This window comes from Chelonoidis abingdonii, chromosome 1 (genome assembly GCF_003597395.2).
Source record: "Chelonoidis abingdonii isolate Lonesome George chromosome 1, CheloAbing_2.0, whole genome shotgun sequence".
Classification (NCBI taxonomy): Eukaryota; Metazoa; Chordata; order Testudines; family Testudinidae; genus Chelonoidis; species Chelonoidis abingdonii.
In genome coordinates this window covers 143,792,381-143,813,618 of record NC_133769.1, presented here as the reverse complement: position 1 = coordinate 143,813,618, position 21,238 = coordinate 143,792,381, and the positions used below count along the sequence as shown (strand labels likewise).

Here is a 21,238-nt window from a genome sequence, read left to right as displayed (position 1 = left end):
AATGTTTTCTTGTTCCCCTTTATGTCTCTAGAAAATGTGATCTCGTTTTGTGTCTTTCGAATTTTGTCCCTACATACTTGTGTTATTTTTTTTATATTCATCTTTTGTAATTTGACCTACTTTCCACTTTTTGTGGGACTCTTTTTTGAGTTTCAGATCATTGAAGATCTGCTGGTTAAACCAGGGTGGTCTCGTGCCATACTTCCTATCTATCCTATGCAGTGGGATAGTTTGCTCTTGTTCCTGCCTATGAAAGCACAAGACATGCTGAGCCTCTGGGGCTTTAGAGCCCAAATTAATTCTCCTGATAGGGCTAGTGATCTTACCATAACTATCCAGGTCTCTAGTCAACTGCTTATTTCCTAAAAAGGAGGAACATTAGAGACAGTGATTTTAACAGCAGGTGTTGGGAGCAGCAAAACAGGGACAAAAACACCTTGCACAACAATCCCCTCCACATCCACCTGCTCAACAAGGCTAAGCGAGACAACAAACACAACAACAACCGTACTCATGAGGAAGGTGTACATCACATTTTTAAACCCAATCACCTTCCCCTCAGCTAGAACACATTCGCGCCCATAGGTAGAGTCTGGAGGTAAAATCCACAACCCAGGGCCATGTGTTAAACTCTCAGAATCTGCAACAAATGGAGGTCTCTGTCCCCCAAGTCCAGAGAGGAGACAGAAGCCTGCTAAAACAAAAGAAGTCCTGAAATTGAATCCCAAACTCCAAAACTAAAACACAAAAAACCAAAACCCCATATCCCCTGCAGAAAGAACATAGAAAGAACAGCAAAGCTCACCCACTCTCCAGAGGCAGTTTAAGATTTTTTGGGGTCCTGGGCCAGAGCAAACTGGGGGGACCCTTCCCACCCCTTCTGCCTTCAGTCCCACCCCCATTCCACCCCTTCCACCTGCAGCCCTGCCCATGGCCTCATCCTGTTCTGCCACTTCCACCTGCAGCCCCACACCTGTTCCACCCACAGCCCCACCCCTTCCACCACCCCCAAACACACACTGTGGCCAGCAATCCATTTGCTCCTTTCTGCCCATCTGAGACCGTAGAAGCTCTGTTCCTCCTGCCATGGCCCCGGGCCCACAGCAGAGAGTGACAGCTCCCCCAACCATGAGGTCGTGGCAGGGAGCAAGAGTCGGGGAACTGGGGTTGGGGCAGAGAGACTTCCCCCACGCCTCCCGGGGCTTCTGCCAAGAATAGGGTCAGGGTACGGGGTTTCCCCCACCCTTCCTGGTGCTGCTACCTGGTTTGGGGTGTTGGGGCTTTCCCTACCCCACCAACCCAGTGCCCCTGCCAGGGGCTCTGTGCTTCCACCACCCAATGGCAGATCTTTTTCCAGGGCCCCCCAATTGGCCAGGGCACGGGCTCCATTGGTCCAGTGCTAATCCACCACTGCCACTCTCAGCCTCACCTCTACAATCCTCTGAGAGAGAGAGAGAGTAACAGGAAAATAGAGAGAGAGAAAAACAGAGATGGTGATGGATATGTGCTTTCTACAGGGATATATTTGACACTAGTATATCAACTCTGAGAATATGGCAGGTGGTTGAATAAGAACCCAGAGCCCTGGTGCTTCCCATTACCTAGGAGTGCCAGGGAGGAGACAACAGCAGGTACAGTGTTGCAGCCACACTTGTGCTTTTTCGTTAATTTGTCTGGTGACAGAGCAGAGCAGTTTATGGACAGGTAGTGAGAAGAGTGCGTTCCTCTAGCATGAGGAGAATGACTCTTGCGATTTCTAAGCTCTGGAGTTTTTAATAAAAGTTAAATATTCGTTAGGGAAATCCAGGTGTGACCTGGCTGTGCTTCAGTGTATGAGAGAATAGCAGGAAGATAGGATGGGCGAGAAAGAGACTAAGGCTATGTTTACACTTACTGTGGTATAACTTATGTCATTCGGTGGTATGAAAAAGCCACTCCCTTGAGCAACATAAGTTACATGACCTAAAGATTGGTGTAAGACAGTGCTATGTCTGCAGGAGAGCTTCTGCCGCCAACATAGCTACTGCCACTCATGGGGTTGGAGTAGTTAAGCTGATGGGGGAGCTCTCTCCCATCACCTTAGAGCGGTTACATTAGAGCAGCGGTTCTCAAACTGTGGGTTGGGACCCCAAAGTGGGTCATTCCCCCATTTAAATGGGATCACCAGGGCTGGTGTTAAACTTGCTGGGGCCTGGAGCTGAAGCCAAAGCCTGAGCCCCAGCACCCAGGGTTGAAGCTCAAGGGCTTCAGCTTCAGCATCCCCACCCAGGGCTGAAACCCTTGGGAGTCAGCTTTGCGCCCCCCTCCCCTGCCCCTGCATGGGGTGGCGGGGCTCAGGCTTCATCTTAGGCTCCCTGCCCAGGCCGGGGGATCTCGAGCTGATCTCAGGCTTCAGTCCCCCCACCCAGGCCAGCGGATCTCAGGCTTCGGTCCCATGTCCTGGGGTCGTGTAATAATTGTTGTTGTCAGAAAGGGATCACAGTGCAATGAAGTTTGAGAACCCCTGCATTGGGAGAGCTTACAGTTTAGCCATAACCTAAAGCAATGGGGTAAAAGCAAATGGCTGAGTGAGGAGGAAAAAAGTGTGACAGAGGAGGGAGTGAAAGAGAAGGGGAGAGACCCAGGAGAGAGCAGGCAGTGGATGAGAGGGAGAGAGGGTTTCTGCACTGGATGGCAGAGTGAAACAGGACACACGTGTGTGACATAGATACTGGGAATCCATCCCTGGCACTGGCCCATCCGGAGGGAACAGGAGGAGCTGGCTCTCTTTGGATCATAATAAACTGGAATGAGGGTGTGGGCTGCTTCTCCTCACCCCCCTCCCTCTCATTCCATCCGCATTATACCACAAAATCCTGCTACTTCTCTCTGTTTTTTTGCTAAAATCGTATTTTGAAGACGACCAAAAGTGGAACATTTTCTGGGAGTGGCTGAGTGTGCCTCACACTCCAGCCAAAGTAGAGGACCAGCCAAAGGGGGAAGAGACAGCGTCTGCAGCCGAAGAGAGTGGAGATCATGGACAACAGTGAGTGAAGGAGACGCTATCCCTTTCCCCAACACCCCACAGAATAAGTTCCAGAGAGAAGGGGAAGGAGGGGGATAATGATGGGAAACTTTTCTAAGGGTTCCAGGCAGTACCATGAGCAAATGGGTGAGAAAAAGAGAAGAAGAGGGGATGAATGTTTGGGGTGGATGGATGGGGAGAGGGAACGAATGGAGGGAGAGAGAAAATGAATTGAGAGGGGAGGTGGAAGGAGAAAGAACAAAGGCAGACAGGATGCTATCTCCAATCCAAAATGTATGGGGAAGGAGCTCAAGAATGGCAATGACAGAGCAGGAGGGAGATAGATGGAGGGAGAGAGGATGAGGAGAAGGACTGCATCTGGGAGAGGGATTTGCAGTCAGTGGGTGAGGACAGTGTCTGGCCTGCAGGGGGAAGGTCTCCCTGTTCCTGGTGCGGTTTGTGCCAGACTCTCATCTGACCTCTCTCTCTCTTTCGCTTTGTAGGGATGATGACTTTTGGAGCCCATGCTCTGCTGTGCATCATAGCCCTCTCGGTCCTCCCAGCCGGTGAGTCACCACCCTATGGGAGCCACATCAGGGCTCTCTCCCCTTCTTTGCCCTGTGGAGGCTCACACAGAGACCACTGTTCAGTGACAAGAGGGGAAGGACACACACAAAAACAGATGGAGAGTGACAAGGAAAGAACAAGGGGAGAGTGCAGGAGAGGATGGAGAGAATGCTGGAGGGAAGTTTGAAAAGCAGTGATCAGTGCCCATATGTTCTCCTTCTCCTAAGCAGCATGGATAGGAGCAGAGAGAGGTTCAGGGACTGAACGGAGGGGAGATGCATGTTTGCAAATTGTTCCCCTTCCAAGCATAGCTGCCATTTCCCTTGGTTCTGCATGGTTGGTGGGATGCGTGGAAACAGTTGGAGTTGCCAGGCAGAGATGGAGTCGTCAGTGAACAGCTCCTCTAAATATTATGAGCCTCCTCTGACACCGGTGTAAATCAAGAGCGGCTCGTTGGAGTCAATGAGTTACACAGGCGTGACATAGATGTATGTGAGAGGTGGCTTAAGACCAATGTTTAGAAAAAGATGTAGCTGTAGTATGTGCTCAGGAGGGAGCACAATGTATTTTCAGCTTGATACGATGGGGGCAGCAGACAGCTGGAACCCTAGTCTCCCAGACACTGCCTGGGGCAGCGTCTCAGACCGGGTATGCAGAGCACTTCCAGCTGGTCCGTGGAACTTGTTCTGTCACAGTGGTGGAAAACATCTATCAGTCTTCAAGAGCTGATGCTTCCTGCTGGTTGTTCCCCATTCCTGGCCTCATTGACTTTCCAGAGGCTTTTCTGACCAGTTAAACTCAGGATTCCAAGCTTCTCTCCACCTGCTGCTTCATGTCTGTCTGTGCTCTGAGTTTCTTTGGCATAAATTTAGGTGGGATTAAATTTGCAGATGTCACAAAATCAGAGAAGGCAGCACCAAACTGAAGAGTAAGCTGGAGAGAGTGGAGAAGAGAATGAAGGATGATTCCATCTTAATGGATAGAGAGGTCTGTACCCAAGGAAAGAGAGAACCAGGGGATAGGTATCAAATAGAAGATATAGCCCGACAGCTGCACCCTTTACATTAAAGCAAGTTTATTCCATTCTTCCATCATTAGAGACCAGCCTGTGCTGAAATGTTTGGATCAAGAGAGGGACATCCCCATTATTCAGTGGCTGTTTGAATCTGGCTTGTTTCTGACCCTAATAGTACTTTTGCCCATAAGCAGGTACTGTAGCTATCACAGAGCAAATGTGAACTGGTGACTGACAGAGCAGGGAGGAGAGGCAGCCCTGGCACAATCTTGATCTTAAAGGTGACCTGCAAAGTAAAAAAAAAAAAGAGGTTATGTCCTTTTTGGTGTTTTTCTGATGCACAAACAAGGCTTGAAAGGGTTTTTTCCTCCTTGTTTTTTACCCCAGGCCAGGTCAACACTGAAAAGTTAGGTCAACCCAGCTACGTTACTCAGGGGTGTGAAAAATCCACACTGCGAGTGGTGTAGTTAAGCTGACCCAACCCCTGTTGTAACCAGCGCTAAGTTGACAGAAGAATTCTTCCACTGACCTAGCTGCTGCCTCTCAGAGAGGTGCATAACCTATGCCAGTGAAATAACCTCTCCTGTCTGGTTAGGTAGTGTTTACACTGAAGTGCTACAGCGGCACCACTGCAGCATGTGCCGCTGAAGCATTTCAAATGTAGACAAGCTCTTAGAAATATCAGGAATGTCCAGGTTGGTTTCTCTTTGTTTTGTTGAAGGGCTAGTTGGAGATTTAGATAACTGGAGTGGGGCTTTTTTATCCTCCTGGGGGTGAGGGTGCCACATCTTTAACAATGAGTACTTTCCTCCTAAGTGTTTGAATTAAGTAGGTGTTAATACAAGCAAACAAATTAAACAGCCTGATAAGAAATCCTTCTCCCTCTTAGTTACTTGGATTTTATAATCAGACCAATTTTCTAGTTGTCCTTATTCTTCTGGAGAGGAAAGGCTAGATAAGAAGTGAATTTCTAATGTAGAAAATAAGCAGACTTGTTTCAGACCTGCATCACAAAGAGAGAAAAAAGGGCACAACTCCATTTTCCCCGCCTTGCATGTTACCATTAAGAGATGGACCAGAGTAGGAACAGCTTTGAGAAGCAGTGGGTTATTGTACCTGGGTGATGTGTGTAATACCTGGCACTCCCTGGATCAGTGGCCAGTGAAAGTGGATAGCTGCACAGCCATTGCTGGGGACTCCACTGGACACAGAGGGTTCTGAGAGAACTCTTGAAATTCGGCAGAGTGGGATTATGCCCACGGGCCCAATTCTCCCCCTGCAGGTAACTATTAGTGAAGTAAGAGATAAATAAGGCTCTCAATCCCCAGTCCTAGTCCTTACTCAGGCAATGCTCCCAGTGACTTCAGTGATAACTTTGGTGGAATGCTCAAGGGTATAGTGCATAGGGCACACTTTGACAGGGCCAGTGGGGTATACTATGCAGTGGGTCATTCCTACATCTGTCCTTGTTCTAATTTGCTCTGCACTACCCTGCATCACCAGCCTTTTCCTATCAATTCTCCCCCCGCCCTCCCCCACACACTTATGCAGATGTTTTCTTCTCCCTTGTTTAGCAGAAAACTTTTACCTGTTTCGAGCTGCTTAAAGAAGCAGCTCTCTTGCCATTGGCATTTTGAAAGTGAACAGTGGAACTCAGTTTTTATTCTTCCTCTGTTACACTGACTGCACAGGTGGCCTCCATTGCTCTCTGCCTGTCCCTTTTTCTCACCTTATAATATGCCTGCATGCAAATGATCTTCCAGCCTATTGTCAGGGAATGTGAGGTGCTCCATAACAGAGGGGAAAGATAGTCTGGTGGTTACAGCTGTTGATTGGGCACCAGGAGACCTGCCTTCTGTTCCTTACTGTGCCAATGATTGGCTCTGGGACCTTGGGTAAGTCACTTCCTCACTCAGTGCCTCAGTTCTCTCTCCTGTGCAATAGGCAGTGTGATACTTAACCTACCTCAGAGGGGGACTGTGAAACTTAATTTGCCAATGTTTGTAAAATACAACAAGGTTTGCAAATGGTGCTGCAGAAATGCAGTCTAGGAACAAATCTGTGGCCCCTTAAAACTCCACAGCTGTTACTGCCCACTCCCAGTTGTGCCCACTCAGACGTGTATGGTAGAGCTCTTGCTCTAAAACTTCTTAAACTAAAGGGCAATCTCCTTTATCTATTAGCAGTATAGATCTCAAGATTAGAGCTGAGCAGTTCTCATTCCATCCAGTGGAGCGCAGTGGTCTCCTGTACATACATTAGCTAGTTCATGACAGTATTGTTATTCATTATAATTATATAGACTCTAGTTTATGGAAACCCCCCTTCTTTCTTTTCCCCACTCTCCCCTTTCCTACCTTATCTTGCAGACTGGTTTCTACCGATGGTCAACTGTCAGGAAGTCCCAGAAAGTAAGTCTTGCTGTCTGCTCTGTGTGTGTGTGTGTTTGTATGCGTGCCCGTGTGCATGCATTCAGGCTGAAAGAAAAGCAAGGTGCTGGTTATTCAGTAGGAAGTGCTAATCCCAATGCCCCAGTATGGTGCTAGGGGGTATTAAGATTCTGGAGATTTTCTCCTTTATATGAAGCCTAAAATAGGCACACCAATCACTCAAGGTTGTTAAAAATCTGATGGTACTTTGTGCAGGGATAAGTGTGTTGGTCCTAATGTCCTGGATAATCATATTCTATCTCAGTTCTTCATTTCCTGGCCTCAGCTGTTGTGTAGTGCAGTTATGCAATGTTAAACAGCTGTCATGTTCTACCCCAGACATGGTGGTTTTTATTAATCATTTGTATTATGGTAGCACTCAAAGACCCCATTCGGGTTTGATATCTCATTGCACTAGGTGTATTCACACACACATAGTAAGAGATAGTCACTATCCCAAAGAACTTTCAATATCATTTAAGCCAAGACAAGGGACAAGGATAACAGTGATAGTGGTTACAAAGACTAGCTAGGTGCACAATTAGCAGGTTTTCAGTCACTAATAGATATTAGGATGTGTGTAGATATATGTATGTGTGTATTTATATCTGTGTGTATATACACACACAGATACACACACAGATACAAATAAATTAATCTCAGCAATCCCCATGGGCTCTCTACCCAGTCACTACTATTTAGCAATTTACTGTAAGCATTATGATAAAAATGGATCTCTAGGAAGAATTTGAAGGAGAACAGGGTCATGGCTTTATGGAATAGCTGGGCAAGAGCATTCCCTGTGGAGAGAGTAGCATGGAAGAAAGCTCAAAAAAGTCTGTGGGAGAAGCACCTAAAATGGGTGACAGTAGAGTGAGGCAATGCAGTAAGAGACAAAATCACATAAATATAGGGAGGTAGAATTCTGAAGGACCTTTAAAGGTGAGGACATGAACCTGATGTGATGGAAAAGGAGGTGCCTGTAGAGGGGACTGATGTAGTTAGAGTGACAAGCAAAGCTCTTTGCAGCTGGGGTTGAATGGACAGGAGAGGGGTGGTATGGATGTCAGGGATCCAGAGATTGCAGAAATCAAGATGGGAGAAGATGAGACCCTGGATGAGAACTTTAGCTGTGTGAACAGAGGGAAAAGATTAGATCTTAAGATTTTATGGAGGAAGGAACTCCAAGATATGGACATGGCATGGATGTGCAGGACAAGAGGCAGGGAAGAACCAGAGATGTGAGTGTGTTTCAGTGCTGAGTAAATAAGCTTTGTATGTACCAATCTGCAAAGCGCTTTAGAGTGCTTCAAGAATTCGTTATTATTATGGTTCTGAGTGCAAGTATTTCTTTGTGTGCACTGGGATTGTTTGTGAATTGATGCTTTATAGCAAAGGATAGTGAGAGACAAGGAGGATCCTGGAATCTGAGAACCTAACACTGAGTCACTCTGTAATAGTGGGAAGTTAGAGGAACCTTACTGCTACCTCAGTGGTACCCAAGTGTGGAACATTTGGTATATAAGGAGAGCAAGGTCTAGTGGTGAGAACAGTGGACTATATGTCAGGAGACCTGGATTCTACTCCTGGCTTTACCATTGACTCACTGTGTAGTTTTGGGCAAGTCACATTCTCTCGCTTTGCCTCAGTTTCCCCCTCTGTAAGTGGGATTATGATACTTACCTACCTCCAAGGAGAGGTGAGAGGATAAATGAGTTGTTTGCACAGTGCTTTGAAAACATAAGGTGCCACATTACTATGCTCTCTCCTCTCCAAGGCAGACCTTGCCTTAGCCAACCATCCTTAGTCATCTCACAGCTACACTCCTGCAACACATTCTACCATCAAAGGCTTCTTGGAAGCTGTGACTCTTGCTGAATGTGGCCACCAAACTTCTGTGTAGGGAACAGGATTGGGAGCACATCACACCCACACTCCCCTTGCTCAGTTTTATACCTCTCTGCAGTTTGGGCTAGGTTCAACCCAGTTCACCCTGAACTCCCTAGCTGTCCATCCCAAAGAAGAGTGCTGCAGGAACCCCGAGCAGGGTAGCTCCTCACCTCCGACATCTCTCCCTCCAGCATGGTCACCCAAGATGGGCCAGAGCTGAGAAGTCAGGATCTGGATCCAGAGCTCAGCAGGGGTTTAGAAATGGGGTTTGTTGATGGCCCATCTGTGCTTTTACAATGTCCTTTACAATACAGCCCAGGAGTTTCCTGCTGCTGTTGGGATTCTCTCTGCACTCCTCACAGGGAGGTTAGTTTGGGGTAGAGGCGTCCTGGTCTATAGGAAATGGCTGTTTTACACTTGAACTAACCTATGTACACAGGGCACCTTGATCCTCTGGGGATGGGTGCAATAAAAGAAGCAGTGAAATGTGAAGCTCAGGCCCTGAGCTGAACTTCCTGGGGTGGTGGCAGGGGGGAAGAGACTTCCCGTGAAATAACAGAGGATTTGGAGGGGTTCACTGACACATCTGGGCAGCACTATGACTCAAATTACATGCATGTTTGCTGACAGCTAGTGGCCCTTCTAGGGTACTCCACGGGACAGATATTGGGCAATGGGGAGGGCTAGTAATAAGCAAGCTGTAAGGGGGGGTGAAGGGAGAAGTAAACAGAGATGGACATATTATTAATTCCTTTAGGAATATCCCCCTGATGTGTTCTCTAGCCAATCCCAGGCCAATGGAGGCAGAAAAATCAGTGCCCAGGGTAGGGGAGATATGGAGGCCTCTCTCCCAAGATGGGTGGTCAGAGCAAGATTAGTAATAATTCAGTTTTTGCATGCAAAACACACTGCTATGAGATCGAAGGCTTCCAGTGGGCGTCCCAAGTCCCAGGAGGGGGTGGATAGAGGTGGGGAGAGGCGCCGTGTGAATATTTACTGGATACTCTCACGCTATCTTAGGGGCCCATCATGGCAGCTAGAATCATCTGGCCCACTATGGTTAACCAAGCCCAAGTGTAAACCTTTGTAAGAGCCAGATGAAAAGCCTTGAGAGCGAGGCCCAGGCTCTGGAATGTCTGTTCAAAGAAGATCAGGAAAAGTCCTTTCCTGATCATCTTGGGGCCCCACTGAAATACCCGCCTCTCCCCTTACAGCATTTCCCAAGGTACTGGAACAGAAGAAAACCTACAGCACATTCATAGTGAAAAGTCCACAGTTAGAATAAATAATAATTATATAATAATATAACGAAGAGAGAGCTGGGGACTGACAGTCTCTTCTAGAAGGATCTCACTGTTTCTAATTATTCCCTCACACCCAGTCCTTCTAGGCATGGTAGTTCATAGCCCCGGCACCTCTGGGCTTGCCATGTCAGTTATGAAAGTAAAACAAATTGCTTGAGTTCCAGCACCTCTTTCATTACAAATTAAACACTGCTCACACCACCTAGATAGCATGGCAAAGAACACTTTGGAAATGCTAGAGAAAGATTGAGAATCAGGCTATGTTTACGCTACAAGCCAGGAGTGTGATCACCAGTTTGTGTACACATAGTCGCATTAGCTCAATGAGAGCTAGCGCTAGTGTAAATAGTAGCGTAGCCATGGTAGCATGGGCAGGGGCAGCACAGCTTAGCCGTGCAAAGTACAAACCCACCTGAAATCCCTGGACACGTACTCAGCAGGGCTAAGCCATGCCACCGCTGCTGCGGCCTGTGCTACCACAGCTACACTGCTCTAGCTCTCATCAAGCTAACTTGAGAATGCGCATGCCAGCTGAGAATTATGCCCCTAACTCGTAGTGTAGACATAGCCTCAGAGAGAACACCAGATAGATAGAGGATGTATGTTTGAGGTGAATTAGTGGTGATGCAGTTCAGCAGGGGAATGCAGGCTTCAACTTTTTGCCATCAGTGAGTTAGGTTCAAATGGGACCTAAGGGCAGAACCAGAAGGACTTTTACTGGGTCTAAACTTAGTCCTTTTTGGTACTCATCATACAAAATCCAGCATACGGAGAGACTTAAGGGCTGGAATAGCAGGGGGGTTGCAGAGTAGGACTGAGGGGCATTGGCAGAGCTGTGTGGGGAGCTCAGGACTGGAATAGCAGGGGGGCTGGCAGAGCTGGGGGGCAGGACCAAAAACCTCAAAACAGGATCTTTCAGATCATTCTCTCTTTTTCCAGTTGCGCCTGACATCGAACCTGTCAATGGTGACTTGAGTAAGTTTAGTCTTCTGACAGTGGGACCACTCAGGGCCTTCCTTTCCCTGCTGATCCCTACTCCCAGCTGTATCACCACTAGAGATCCCCTTCACCTCACACTCAGAGTCCCGCTTTCTCCATTGCCCCTAACTCCAGCTGTAACTCTCCAGAAATTCCTCTTTCTTTACACACTTGTTTTTTGTCCAAAAGAAAAAGCCTGATACCGAAGGCATAGTAGCAGATGAACAAGGTGTGTACAACTACTTTAATATAAATGTTTGTCTTTTGAAGGAGACATTAACCTGATCTCTCTTCTGGCCTGTCTCTGGGTCAGCATCTAAGGCTGACACCCCAAGGCAGGGTTTGATCAAGGGTGGAGAGGAACCGCACTGTTAGAAGGAATGTGAGCTCCCTTTTGCCCCACCTCTGGGGGTCCCAGTGCCCATACCACAGGGCACGAGTGTGGCAAAGAATACTGCTTTGTGAGAGGAGCTGTTCTCCCTTGGGTAAGACATTCCCCATGCTCCTTCCTTTACACTTAAGGGCCCCTGATTTTCACTGTTTATTTTAGAAGCATAACAAATAATCCAAAATTCACAAATCCTTTGTTTTCTAGTTCCAGCTGCCATTGTAAACACAACAGAGATACCAGGTATGTTTAGTTTTGAGATTCAAAGTAAGGGACGTGAAGTCTGTCACCTCTAGGGCATCATTTCCTATCCAGTTCGAACGTAGAAATAGCCAGATTGGATCAGACCAGACCTGACCAGATCCATTTGGGCAGTACTAGATGCTTCAGAGGGAGGTGCCAGTACTGGTCACTGTCGCAGGAAAGGATACTGGATTAGATGGACCAGTAGTCTGACCCAGTATGGCTGTTTTTATATTCAGGTAACCCTATACTGGACAGTTATGGAATAATCTGCTCATAAGGGAAGTTTCTTCCTGACCCCACAAGATAAGTGGCCAAGTTATAACCTGAAGCATGAGGTTTTATATCCTTTATAAAGTTGTATCTTAAATAATATGGCTGCAGATGCTATTATTTGCATAAATGTCCATTCAGAATTATTCTAAACTCTGAGTACTATTCTGTTAGTGAGTTCCACAGGTTCATTGTATACTGTACTGAATGTTCTCTTGTTTTTGTGTTGTGAGCTAAGGGGAATAGAAATGCTTTATCCTCATCCTCTAGACCATTTATTATTTAGTATGACACCTTTATCAGGGTTTCTCTTCTCTAAACAGTCCCAGCACCTCAAGAATATCAGGAAATGGAGTATGGAGCCTTTAATATCTTGAGCACTAAATCCAATCCAGCCCCAGTTTGGAGGCTTTTGTAAAATGAATTGAAGCTTGCAGTCTAGTGCCTAGTGAACATGTGTCCACATCACAATGACCTTTGGCATTCATTTGCACCTGTGTGTGTTCCCAGAATGCCGTGAGGAGCAGTTCCCTTGCACACGCCTGTACTCCGTTCACAAACCTGTAAAACAGTGTATCAGTTACCTGTGTGTTACCAGGTAAGAAGCCTGCAATCCCCAGGAGAAAGACCAAGTCACTGTCATAAAGAGCATGTCCAGCTCCAAAAGTGTGTGCTCTATGGCAACACAAGGGTTTTATCCCAAATTCTAGTCCCTCTGAGGGAAGGGAAGTGGGTGAAGTGAATCCTAAGAGTGTAATTGAGGTTCTTAACTAATGCAGTGTAATGTTTAATATATTTGTAACTCTTTGAAGTTGTAAAATGTTTTGTGAGCATTGGGCCAAATCTTGAAGTCCCCACACAGGCAAAATGCCTTATTGACATCAATAGAGGTTTTGCCTTAGTGAGGACTGTCTGGAACTCAGGATTTGCCTCATTTGAATGATTATTGCCTATATCATTTTTTGTTCTCATGAATCTGAATCTCTCTCTCCCATCCTTGACATGATTCTGGTGGCCTCTCATCCCCTCAGTGTGCGTCGCATGTACATAATAAACAAGGAGGTGTGCTCTCGTGTGGTCTGCAAGGAGGATGAAGTCATGCAAGGTGAGTGACGGCTGGGCGGAGGAGCTGCAGAGCAGAACTCTATGGGGAAGGGGGGCAGCCTTGTTCAGGTATGCTTTCCTTTATAAGAAACTGTACCGTGCCTGTCGAGTGACATTTCTCTCTGGGGGAACTAGTGGTTGATGGGACAGTGGCACAAGGTGACTGGCCTTTAAAGAGGTTGGGGCTCAACTTCCAACCCTCCTGAGCTCCCCTCACTCCCTGCTTCTTGACAGGGGTGGCTGTACCACCCTATAAGGTACCATCATAGGGGGAATCCATGCCCACTTCTACTATGGATTTCTGGCCCTGTAACCTACACTGTGCAGTCTACAAAATGGGAGCTAATGGAACCTCTTCCCTTTTACCTCTCTACTTGGCGGCTGCTTCTGGGAGCAGCGTGGGGCCACCAGCCACGGCATGCAGGATTTGCTGCCAGTGGGGACTTGAGGGCAGGTTGTCAGATATTTGTCCGGCATTTGGGGTGGCCCCTGTCATTGGGGACTCCATGCCACCACACAGTTTGTTTCATGGTAAATCTACTCCTGTTTATGCCAGTATCATGTTGTCCATACTATGGGGTAGCACATATATAACTATATCTGCTTCTAAATGCGTATAGTAAAAGCAGTAAAAGAAGTACCTGTAGACCAGCCCCAACAGCCATGATTTTATTGCTATTAATCCTGGAGAGCCCATAAAGCTATGAGAGAGCAAATTTATTCTGCTTTGTGCATTATCAGTAGAATCATTAGCTGGCTTCCCATTGGGGAAACTTTATTGCTGGTAAAAAGAACAGGAGTATTTGTGGCACCTTAGAGACAAACAAATTTATTTGAGCATAAGCTTTCGTGGGCTACAACCCACTTCATCGGATGCCTGCAGTGGAAAATACAGTAGGAAGATATATATATATACACAGAGAACATGAAACAATGGGTGTTACTATACACACTCTAACGAGAGTGATCAGTTAAGGTGAGCTATTACCAGCAGCGGAGAAAAAAACTTTTTGTAGTGATAATCAAAATGCTCCATTTGCAGCAGTTGACAAGAAGTTATGAGGAACAGTGTGTGTGCTGGGGGGGGGGGGGGAGAATAAACATGGGGAAATAGTTTTACTTTGTGTAATGACCCATCTACTCCCAGTCTTTATTTAAGCCTAATTTAATGGTGTCCATTTTGCAAAATAATTCCAATTCAGCAGTCTCTCGGAGTCTGGTTTTGAAGTCTTTTTGTTGTAATATTGCGACTTTTAGGCCTGTAATCGAGTGACCAGGGAGGCTGAAGTGTTCTCCAGCTGGTTTTTGAATGTTATAATTCTTGACGTCTGATTTGTGTCCATTTATTCTTTTACGTAGGGACTGTCCGGTTTGGCCAATGTAGTAGCACCAGTGCTGGTAGTGATGCAAGAAGCAGAGAGAATTTACCTGGATTTTCAGGTCCCAGTTTTGAGAATGTGACAGCAGCTTTTAGAAAACTCCTCTTGATTTGTGAAGCAAGCTGAAATTGACACAAAAGGAAGGAGCTGGAATCTGAGGATTTGCAGAGTCACTTCTCTGACAGAAACTGCAGCTTTAATCCCAAGTTAATGTTAACTTCTAGAGATGAGCCAGGGCAGAGAGTTCAGATCTAGACTCAAACATCCCCAAAATTTGGGGACAGGGGAGACAGGCCAAACCAAACCCTTGGATCTGAACAGTTAGAAAGATAGGAAGCAACTCAGCTGCAAAATCCACATGTGGATCCAGATCTGAAGTTCCACAAAACTCTGTATTAACACTGAGAATGGATCAAAGCAGTAGCCAAATAAATAGTTTAAGCAGGCTCTAGCAATGGGTTTTAAAGACTTGGTTTCACCTGGAATTTACATGGTGTTCCTTGATTAATAGATTAGGCTCTACAAATACTAGGCAAGTCTTTACTAAAAGGCAACCAGGGGAAATCTGGTGTAACTCCTCTGAGTTTAAAAGAGTGCCTTCTGACTTACATTAGTGTAAATGAGGGCAGAATCTAGCCCAGTCTTTATCCAGGCAAAACTCCCAGTGATGTCAGTGTGAATTGTGCCTCCATAAGGCCAGAATGAATTCTGAGTAAAGGCTTCAGGATTCATTTCTCTGTCCCATTTAAATCAGTGTCCATCACAAGTTTATATGGACAATGTCAAGATTATATTGCTAATTGTTCATGTGATGAACTGAGGATGAATGAAGCCCTAATTCTCAGTCTCACATCTCTCTGCAACTCTCCTTTTTGTCTCCAGATGAGATCTGCCGCCAGCTGGCTGGCATCCCCCCTCGACGCCTCCGCCGCTCCGGTCAGCCCCGAGGCCCTCCCTGCAGATGGGGCCAGAACAAGGAGCTGAATAAGCCTGATGCTCTGTGAGCTACAAATAGTAGGAGAGAGAGAGGGAAAGGGAAGAGGAGAATCATTGTCAACCCACCATCTCCAACCCCAAACAAGTCCTACTGGCCCTTCTGCAACACCAGCTCCCTCCGCCCCACACTTCAGGTGGTGCAGTGCATGGGGTCCTCTCTGCTAGTGGCTACTGTCTCCTCTAATGGGTGCTCATATTTTTTATCCCAAACTTGATCTTGCAGGCCGGGATCAGCCTATTTCCTGCACTGCTCCATCTCTTGCTCTCCTCCCTCACACCCAAGAGAGAGATGAGGATGGAGACAGAATGTACGTCTCCTACAATTCACAAACCCTTAGGAGGCCCAGGCCTGGTCACCACAGCACTCCTTGGATGGAGCAAACCTGAGTGTCCTCATGACTACACAGCTCACTAAATCCTAGGATGCTGGGCCCAGCCCCTGCAGATCTTCCAGCCCCCAACGATCTAGGATCCTCAGGACCAGTACTCTGGTAACATTTCAAGAGAGGTCAGGAATAGGAATCAAATCTGGGTTTCTTGCATGGCATCAGAGTGAAAGTCCTTAGAGTATCCCATCCCAGTCTCAGGGGACTGAGACAGCAGTTTACTACCTGGCAGCCTAGTGTTAGTCACTAGGAGACTCCATGCCCCATCTCTACACTATTCAGTGCCAGAGAAATGACAAGTGTGGGACTGAGAATTAAACCTTGACAACCCCCAGCTACAATTCAAGACAAGTGTCATAGGCCCTGCACGCAGTAGTTCATTTATAACCAGCTCTGGGAGGCTTTGAATCCCTTTGTTACAAGCCACCTGCCTTTGTCATAGGAACAGTAGCCAATGAAGAATCTTTGCTTAGTAGAGCAATCTATTTTTCACAATACAAACATAAGATTTATTGAGAAGTGTGCCGATCTTCCTCCTAGCCCACCCTCTCCACTCCTTCCAGCTCTATGGCACACCTAGGGGATCCACAACAAAGGTATCACTGCAAACAATCCAAGCAAATGGCAGTTAGTTGAGCTCCTGTGCCAGGGAAGGGCAAAAGTGAAGAATTGGTACATCAAGGAGATGGGCTGGGAACTTGGTACCTCCTGGTGTGAGGGGCATGGAACGGTTGGGTCTTTCAGATAAAGAACGGGTTTGTCCTGGATAATTTGGGGTAGTCTTGGCTCTGCCCAGGTTTATACATATCAAATACAATGTCACAGCTGCTTTAAAAGTCTCTGTGGAATTCCCCTCCCACCCCAGCACCAGGAACTCTTGCAGAAGGCAGGAAATGTGTGTTGGGCTGGCACAGGGAAAAAGAGAGGGACTAAATTGTTGGGCACTGGCAGGGTGACTCAGTCCTACTTCACAATGCAAGGCGATGAGAGTCCCATGGCCAGAGGAGTGGGCACACATGCAGAGATAAGCCAGCTGTGTGGAAGGGATTTCATTCCCCTAGCACTAGGCTGTTCCATTGTGGTCTGGGGCAGAAGTGAGTCATCTGGGGCAGAGTGGGAGAAGATTTGTGAAATATACTTACAGTGGTGTGGTCACTTACCCAGCACCCCATCCCAGCCAGGGGCTGCTTTGCAGGCACCCTGCCCCTAATTTCTTACAGGTCCCTTAAGCCCCCCCCCCATCTCTGTTGGGGCTAACACCACTCCTTTCTCGGTCCGGTTTAATGTCAAACAAAGCTCACACAGACCTCAGAGTCCTTAATCACAAAATAACCCAAACAGCCCCCAATGAGTCTCCACTATAAAGCCAAAATCATCACCTCCCCCACACCACTCTGGCTAGAGCTGAGCTCTCTGACACAGCCCCCTCACTAACAGTCTCAACCAGAGCCCTCCAGGAGCCTGCCGCCTTTTATATTAGAATACCCGTTTCACCTCAGGTGAGGCTAATCTCATTATCAGGATTGTTTTAGGCCCAGGCTCTCCAGCTCCTGGGAAAGCCACCCTTTTACTATACTGAAGGGTCTTAATCACCATAGCAGTGCAACTTAACTATGGCAACAGGGTCAGCTGGGGCCATGTAGTTGGGTAGTTTGTCCCTCTACAGCTATGGACAGGGAGGAGAGTAGGCAGGGCTCAGTCTCTAACAAAGGTCTTGTTCCCAACTATAAGGGAAGGCCAGTTTGTTTAGTTTCCCACCTCTTGATATATTGGGCATAATTCCACTTGGTAGGAGCAGCATTCTGCCATATATGGCCTGGGTGACACAATAAAGGGGAGAGAGGGCTAGATACAGGAAGAGTTCTGCTATATAAGGGCAAAGTTGCCCTACATAAAAGCCTCTTAAGAGCGGACAAATGTCTACTTTGTACAGAGAGAAGCTGTGTTACATCCTACTTAGGGGAAGATACCCTATTGTAGAGGCAGATTTTTCCTATGTAGGGGCAAGGATCTGCTCTACAGGGGCTGAATTTTTCTCTACAGACCCACTATATAGGGGAATGAGTTCCAAGATAAGCAGGGAGTTTACCCATCCCTGGGAGCTATAGGGGCATAATTCTCCTATGCAGAAGGCAGAGTTCCTCTATGTAAGTAGAGACTCACTACGTTAAGGAGCAGAGCTTTGCCCTATGTAGAGGCTGAGTTCATACAGGGAGCAGATGCCTGCTACATTGGGAAGAGGTGACTTAAAGCTAGGATCCTGCTCCCATTGAAGTCAATGGCAAAATTCCCATTGACTTCGATGGTACAGGATCAGGGCCTTAAATAGTCCTGCCAATTGGAGGGGAGTGGAGATAAAAACGTTGGAAGGAAGTGGAATTAGACCAAGTCTCTTCTCTGAATATAGAGTTGAATGTAAACATATATAGATATATAAATATATTACATAGTTACTGTACAGTATATCTAAATCTCATGTTCACACAGTTTGGGGGAATGCATTAGAAACCTTTGCTGTTGCTTAAATCTCACACTGCATGCAGGGATTGTAAGTGGAATTCCCCTGGGAGAATACTGTCAAAACATTATAGTCCATGTAATGCACACCAAAACATTAAAAGAAAATGTTATTTCTGATTAGTCTTGGCAACTCGTGTTCTGGCTTATTTGTCTTTGCTTTTCCTTTGGTTTCCTCCTGACCTGCAGCCAACTCTGCCTATATACCTCAACATTTCCCTGACCTGCGGCAGCTCTTGCTATTCCACTCCTGGGATTCCCTCACAGGTCTGCTGATGTCCCTCAATCCTGACGTGCAGCACTCCCAGTCCTGGACTTCCTACATAGCTCTGCAATTGCACCTCATTCCTGTGGCATTTCAGTATTTTATCTAGAGATTCCTGTAATCTCTTTAGGGCATTTGTTTTCCCAGCTGATTAAACCAGTTTATCCAGAGTTTTAGTTGTGACCACTGAGGACTAGAATAACTCGTGCCATCTAAGATTTCACTCTGAGAAAATAATTCCTTAGTAAGAAAACACCCTGCTTTGGTGATGGGAATGTACCACTGTCCAGTTGAAGAAGGGATGGGGATGGAATATATTTTTTCACAACCCAGGCAGAACCTATTGAACCATCTAAACTCAGAAATATGAGTAACTCAGATCCATTGCATCATTTAAGAATCACATTTTGTATAAGAAGTAAATGTCTCTCCAGTGCATTCCAGATGAGGATTATGAAGATTTCTCCCTAAAATGTCTGCTTGTCCCATAAACTCATCTCAGACTGACTGCACCAGCCATAGAAATGCATTCTCAGGACCTGGGAGATTTCAAGCTCATGTGTTTGTTTGTTTAGACGGAACTTCTAGAAACACAGGAAATGCCTATGGCCCAATTAGTCCAACATCCTGTCTCCAATCCTGTGGCCAATGATGGATGCTTCATTGTGTAAGATACCCACAATGCACCTCATAGTACAAAACCTTCTTCTTCGAGTTATTGCTCATTTCCATTCCAATTAGGTGTGCAACCCAACGGATACTGCTAGGGGAAAAATCTTCCAGCTGCTGTGCACACGGCATGCACCCACTTAATTGGAATGGACATGAGCAACACATCTCAAAGTTATAAGAAGGTCAATAACTGATTTTTCCCCTTTAGGAGAAATTTCTTCCTGACTCCAGATGATTAGTTCATACCTTGAAGCATGAGGATTGATAGCCCTAGTGATATTTACCTCCACTAGTATGACTACAGATGCTATTGTAAACAGGATCCTTTGACTTCATTATAATTTATTACCAATTCCATTCACTGCTTTATAGACCAGCTCCTCTCCTTTATAATCTACATAGTTGTCCTTAATCTCGCTTGTACAGAAGCCACTTTGCTATGCCAGCTGCCTGTGGGTATGTCTATACTTCAGGTTGGAAGTATACATTCTAGCTCAAGAAGACATATCCGCTCTAGCTCTGATTGAATTAGCACGCTAAAAATAAAGTGGAGCTTCAGTGGCGTAAAGGGCTAGCTGCCCCGCATATGTACCCATCAAAGATGCTAGGTCTGGAATTGAGGTGGCTAGCATCTCCCACCACTGCAACTACACTCTATTTTTAGCACACTACTTTGATTAGAGCTAGCACGGGTATGTCGCCTCAAGCTGGAATTTACACCTCCTGCTTGAAGCACAGACATATCCTGTCTCTGAGCATTCTCTGTCCCTAAGGGCCCTGTCTACAACAAACTTTCAACTGAGTTAGGGAATTAAGTTTAAATACAGCTCCAGCTAGCAAGGTTTCCCAGGAGTTCTGACCAGAGTGAATGGAGCCAGAATCACATTTAAAATGCATTCTAGACTTGGTAGCTGATTGTTTATAGGCATTTCTAACTGAGGTTTGAACTGGGAGTATACAGCACTTCCCATGAGTCAGCCACCTGGTTTTACAGATCCTTCCCCTGATGTCAGTACCACTGGCTCATCAGCCCAAGCGGTAACAAATTAAAAACTGCAGCGCCATGAGCAGTGGCATACAATCCCAGTGTGAAGCAGTTGCAGAACTTTTGCCAGCAGAGGGACCGAGAGTCACCACTGAGAGGAAGGCAGAAGGAACCAATGCTGAGACCTGTTTGGAGGCTCAGTTGCAGGTGGGGAGGAGAGGCTCTCTTTTCCCTGACAGAAAGGGGCTCTTACTCCTCCCCAGAAATGGTAGAGAGGGTAAGGGGGAGTCGGGGATAGCAGGAGAGTAGGGCAGGGCAGGGAAGGGCCTGGACAGGGAGCAGCGTTTAGCCAGGGCCAGCTCCAGGACTCAGCGCACCAAGAGTGTGCTTGTGGTGGCATGCCGTGGGGGGGGCTCTGCCGGTTGCCAGGAGGGCAGCAGGTGGCTCCGGTGGACCAGCGGACCCTCCGCAGGGATGCCTGTGGGAGCTCCACCGGAGCCACGGGACTGGCAAGATGCAGAGCGCCCCCTGCGGCGTGCCACCATGCTTGGGGCAGCGAAATGGCTAGAGCCGGCCCTGCGTTTAGCCAATCCTACCACCCATTGCCTTTCCAATTGTATGCAAGTGTAGCATACCTCACTGTCCAATAGCACCCCTTGTGGCAAAACATGGCATTACAGTCTCCCTGCCTCACTCTCCTCCTTGAGTAGGGTTGCCAGGTGTCCAGTTTTCAACCAATATGCCCAGCCGAAAAGGGACCCTGTGCTGTCAGGGCTGTTAAAAGTCCAGTTGGTGGCACAGCAGGCCTAAGGCAGGCCCCAAATTCAAGCCATAGACCATCCC

General features: G+C 46.9%; 1 protein-coding gene across 2 annotated transcripts; it reads left to right on the top strand.

Annotated features, from left to right (window-relative positions):
* Positions 1-2,824: 2,824 nt before the first annotated feature.
* MFAP5 (microfibril associated protein 5) lies at positions 2,825-18,596 on the top strand. 2 transcript variants are annotated; one of them, XM_032778718.2, is made up of 8 exons: positions 2,825-3,025; positions 3,508-3,570; positions 6,956-6,997; positions 11,149-11,184; positions 11,783-11,818; positions 12,602-12,689; positions 13,123-13,196; positions 15,457-18,596. In XM_032778718.2, the coding sequence occupies exons 1-8, from the start codon at positions 3,016-3,018 to the stop codon at positions 15,576-15,578; spliced, it is 471 nt and encodes a 156-aa protein (XP_032634609.1). In that variant the 5' UTR covers positions 2,825-3,015; the 3' UTR covers positions 15,579-18,596. The 2 variants fall into 2 exon arrangements, with proteins under 2 accessions (XP_032634609.1, XP_032634608.1); XM_032778717.2 differs by lacking the exon at positions 2,825-3,025 and adding an exon at positions 3,064-3,151.
* The last annotated feature ends 2,642 nt before the right edge of the window (positions 18,597-21,238 follow it).

Coding starts and splice junctions, on each gene's coding strand:
- MFAP5 (XM_032778717.2), top strand. CDS start 3,103: ATGATGGGAAACTTTTCTAAGGGTTCCAGGCAGTACCATGAGCAAATG. Junction 6,998..11,148: donor CTGTCAGGAAGTCCCAGAAA/GTAAGTCTTGCT, acceptor CTCTTTTTCCAG/TTGCGCCTGACATCGAACCT. Junction 11,185..11,782: donor ACCTGTCAATGGTGACTTGA/GTAAGTTTAGTC, acceptor TTTGTTTTCTAG/TTCCAGCTGCCATTGTAAAC.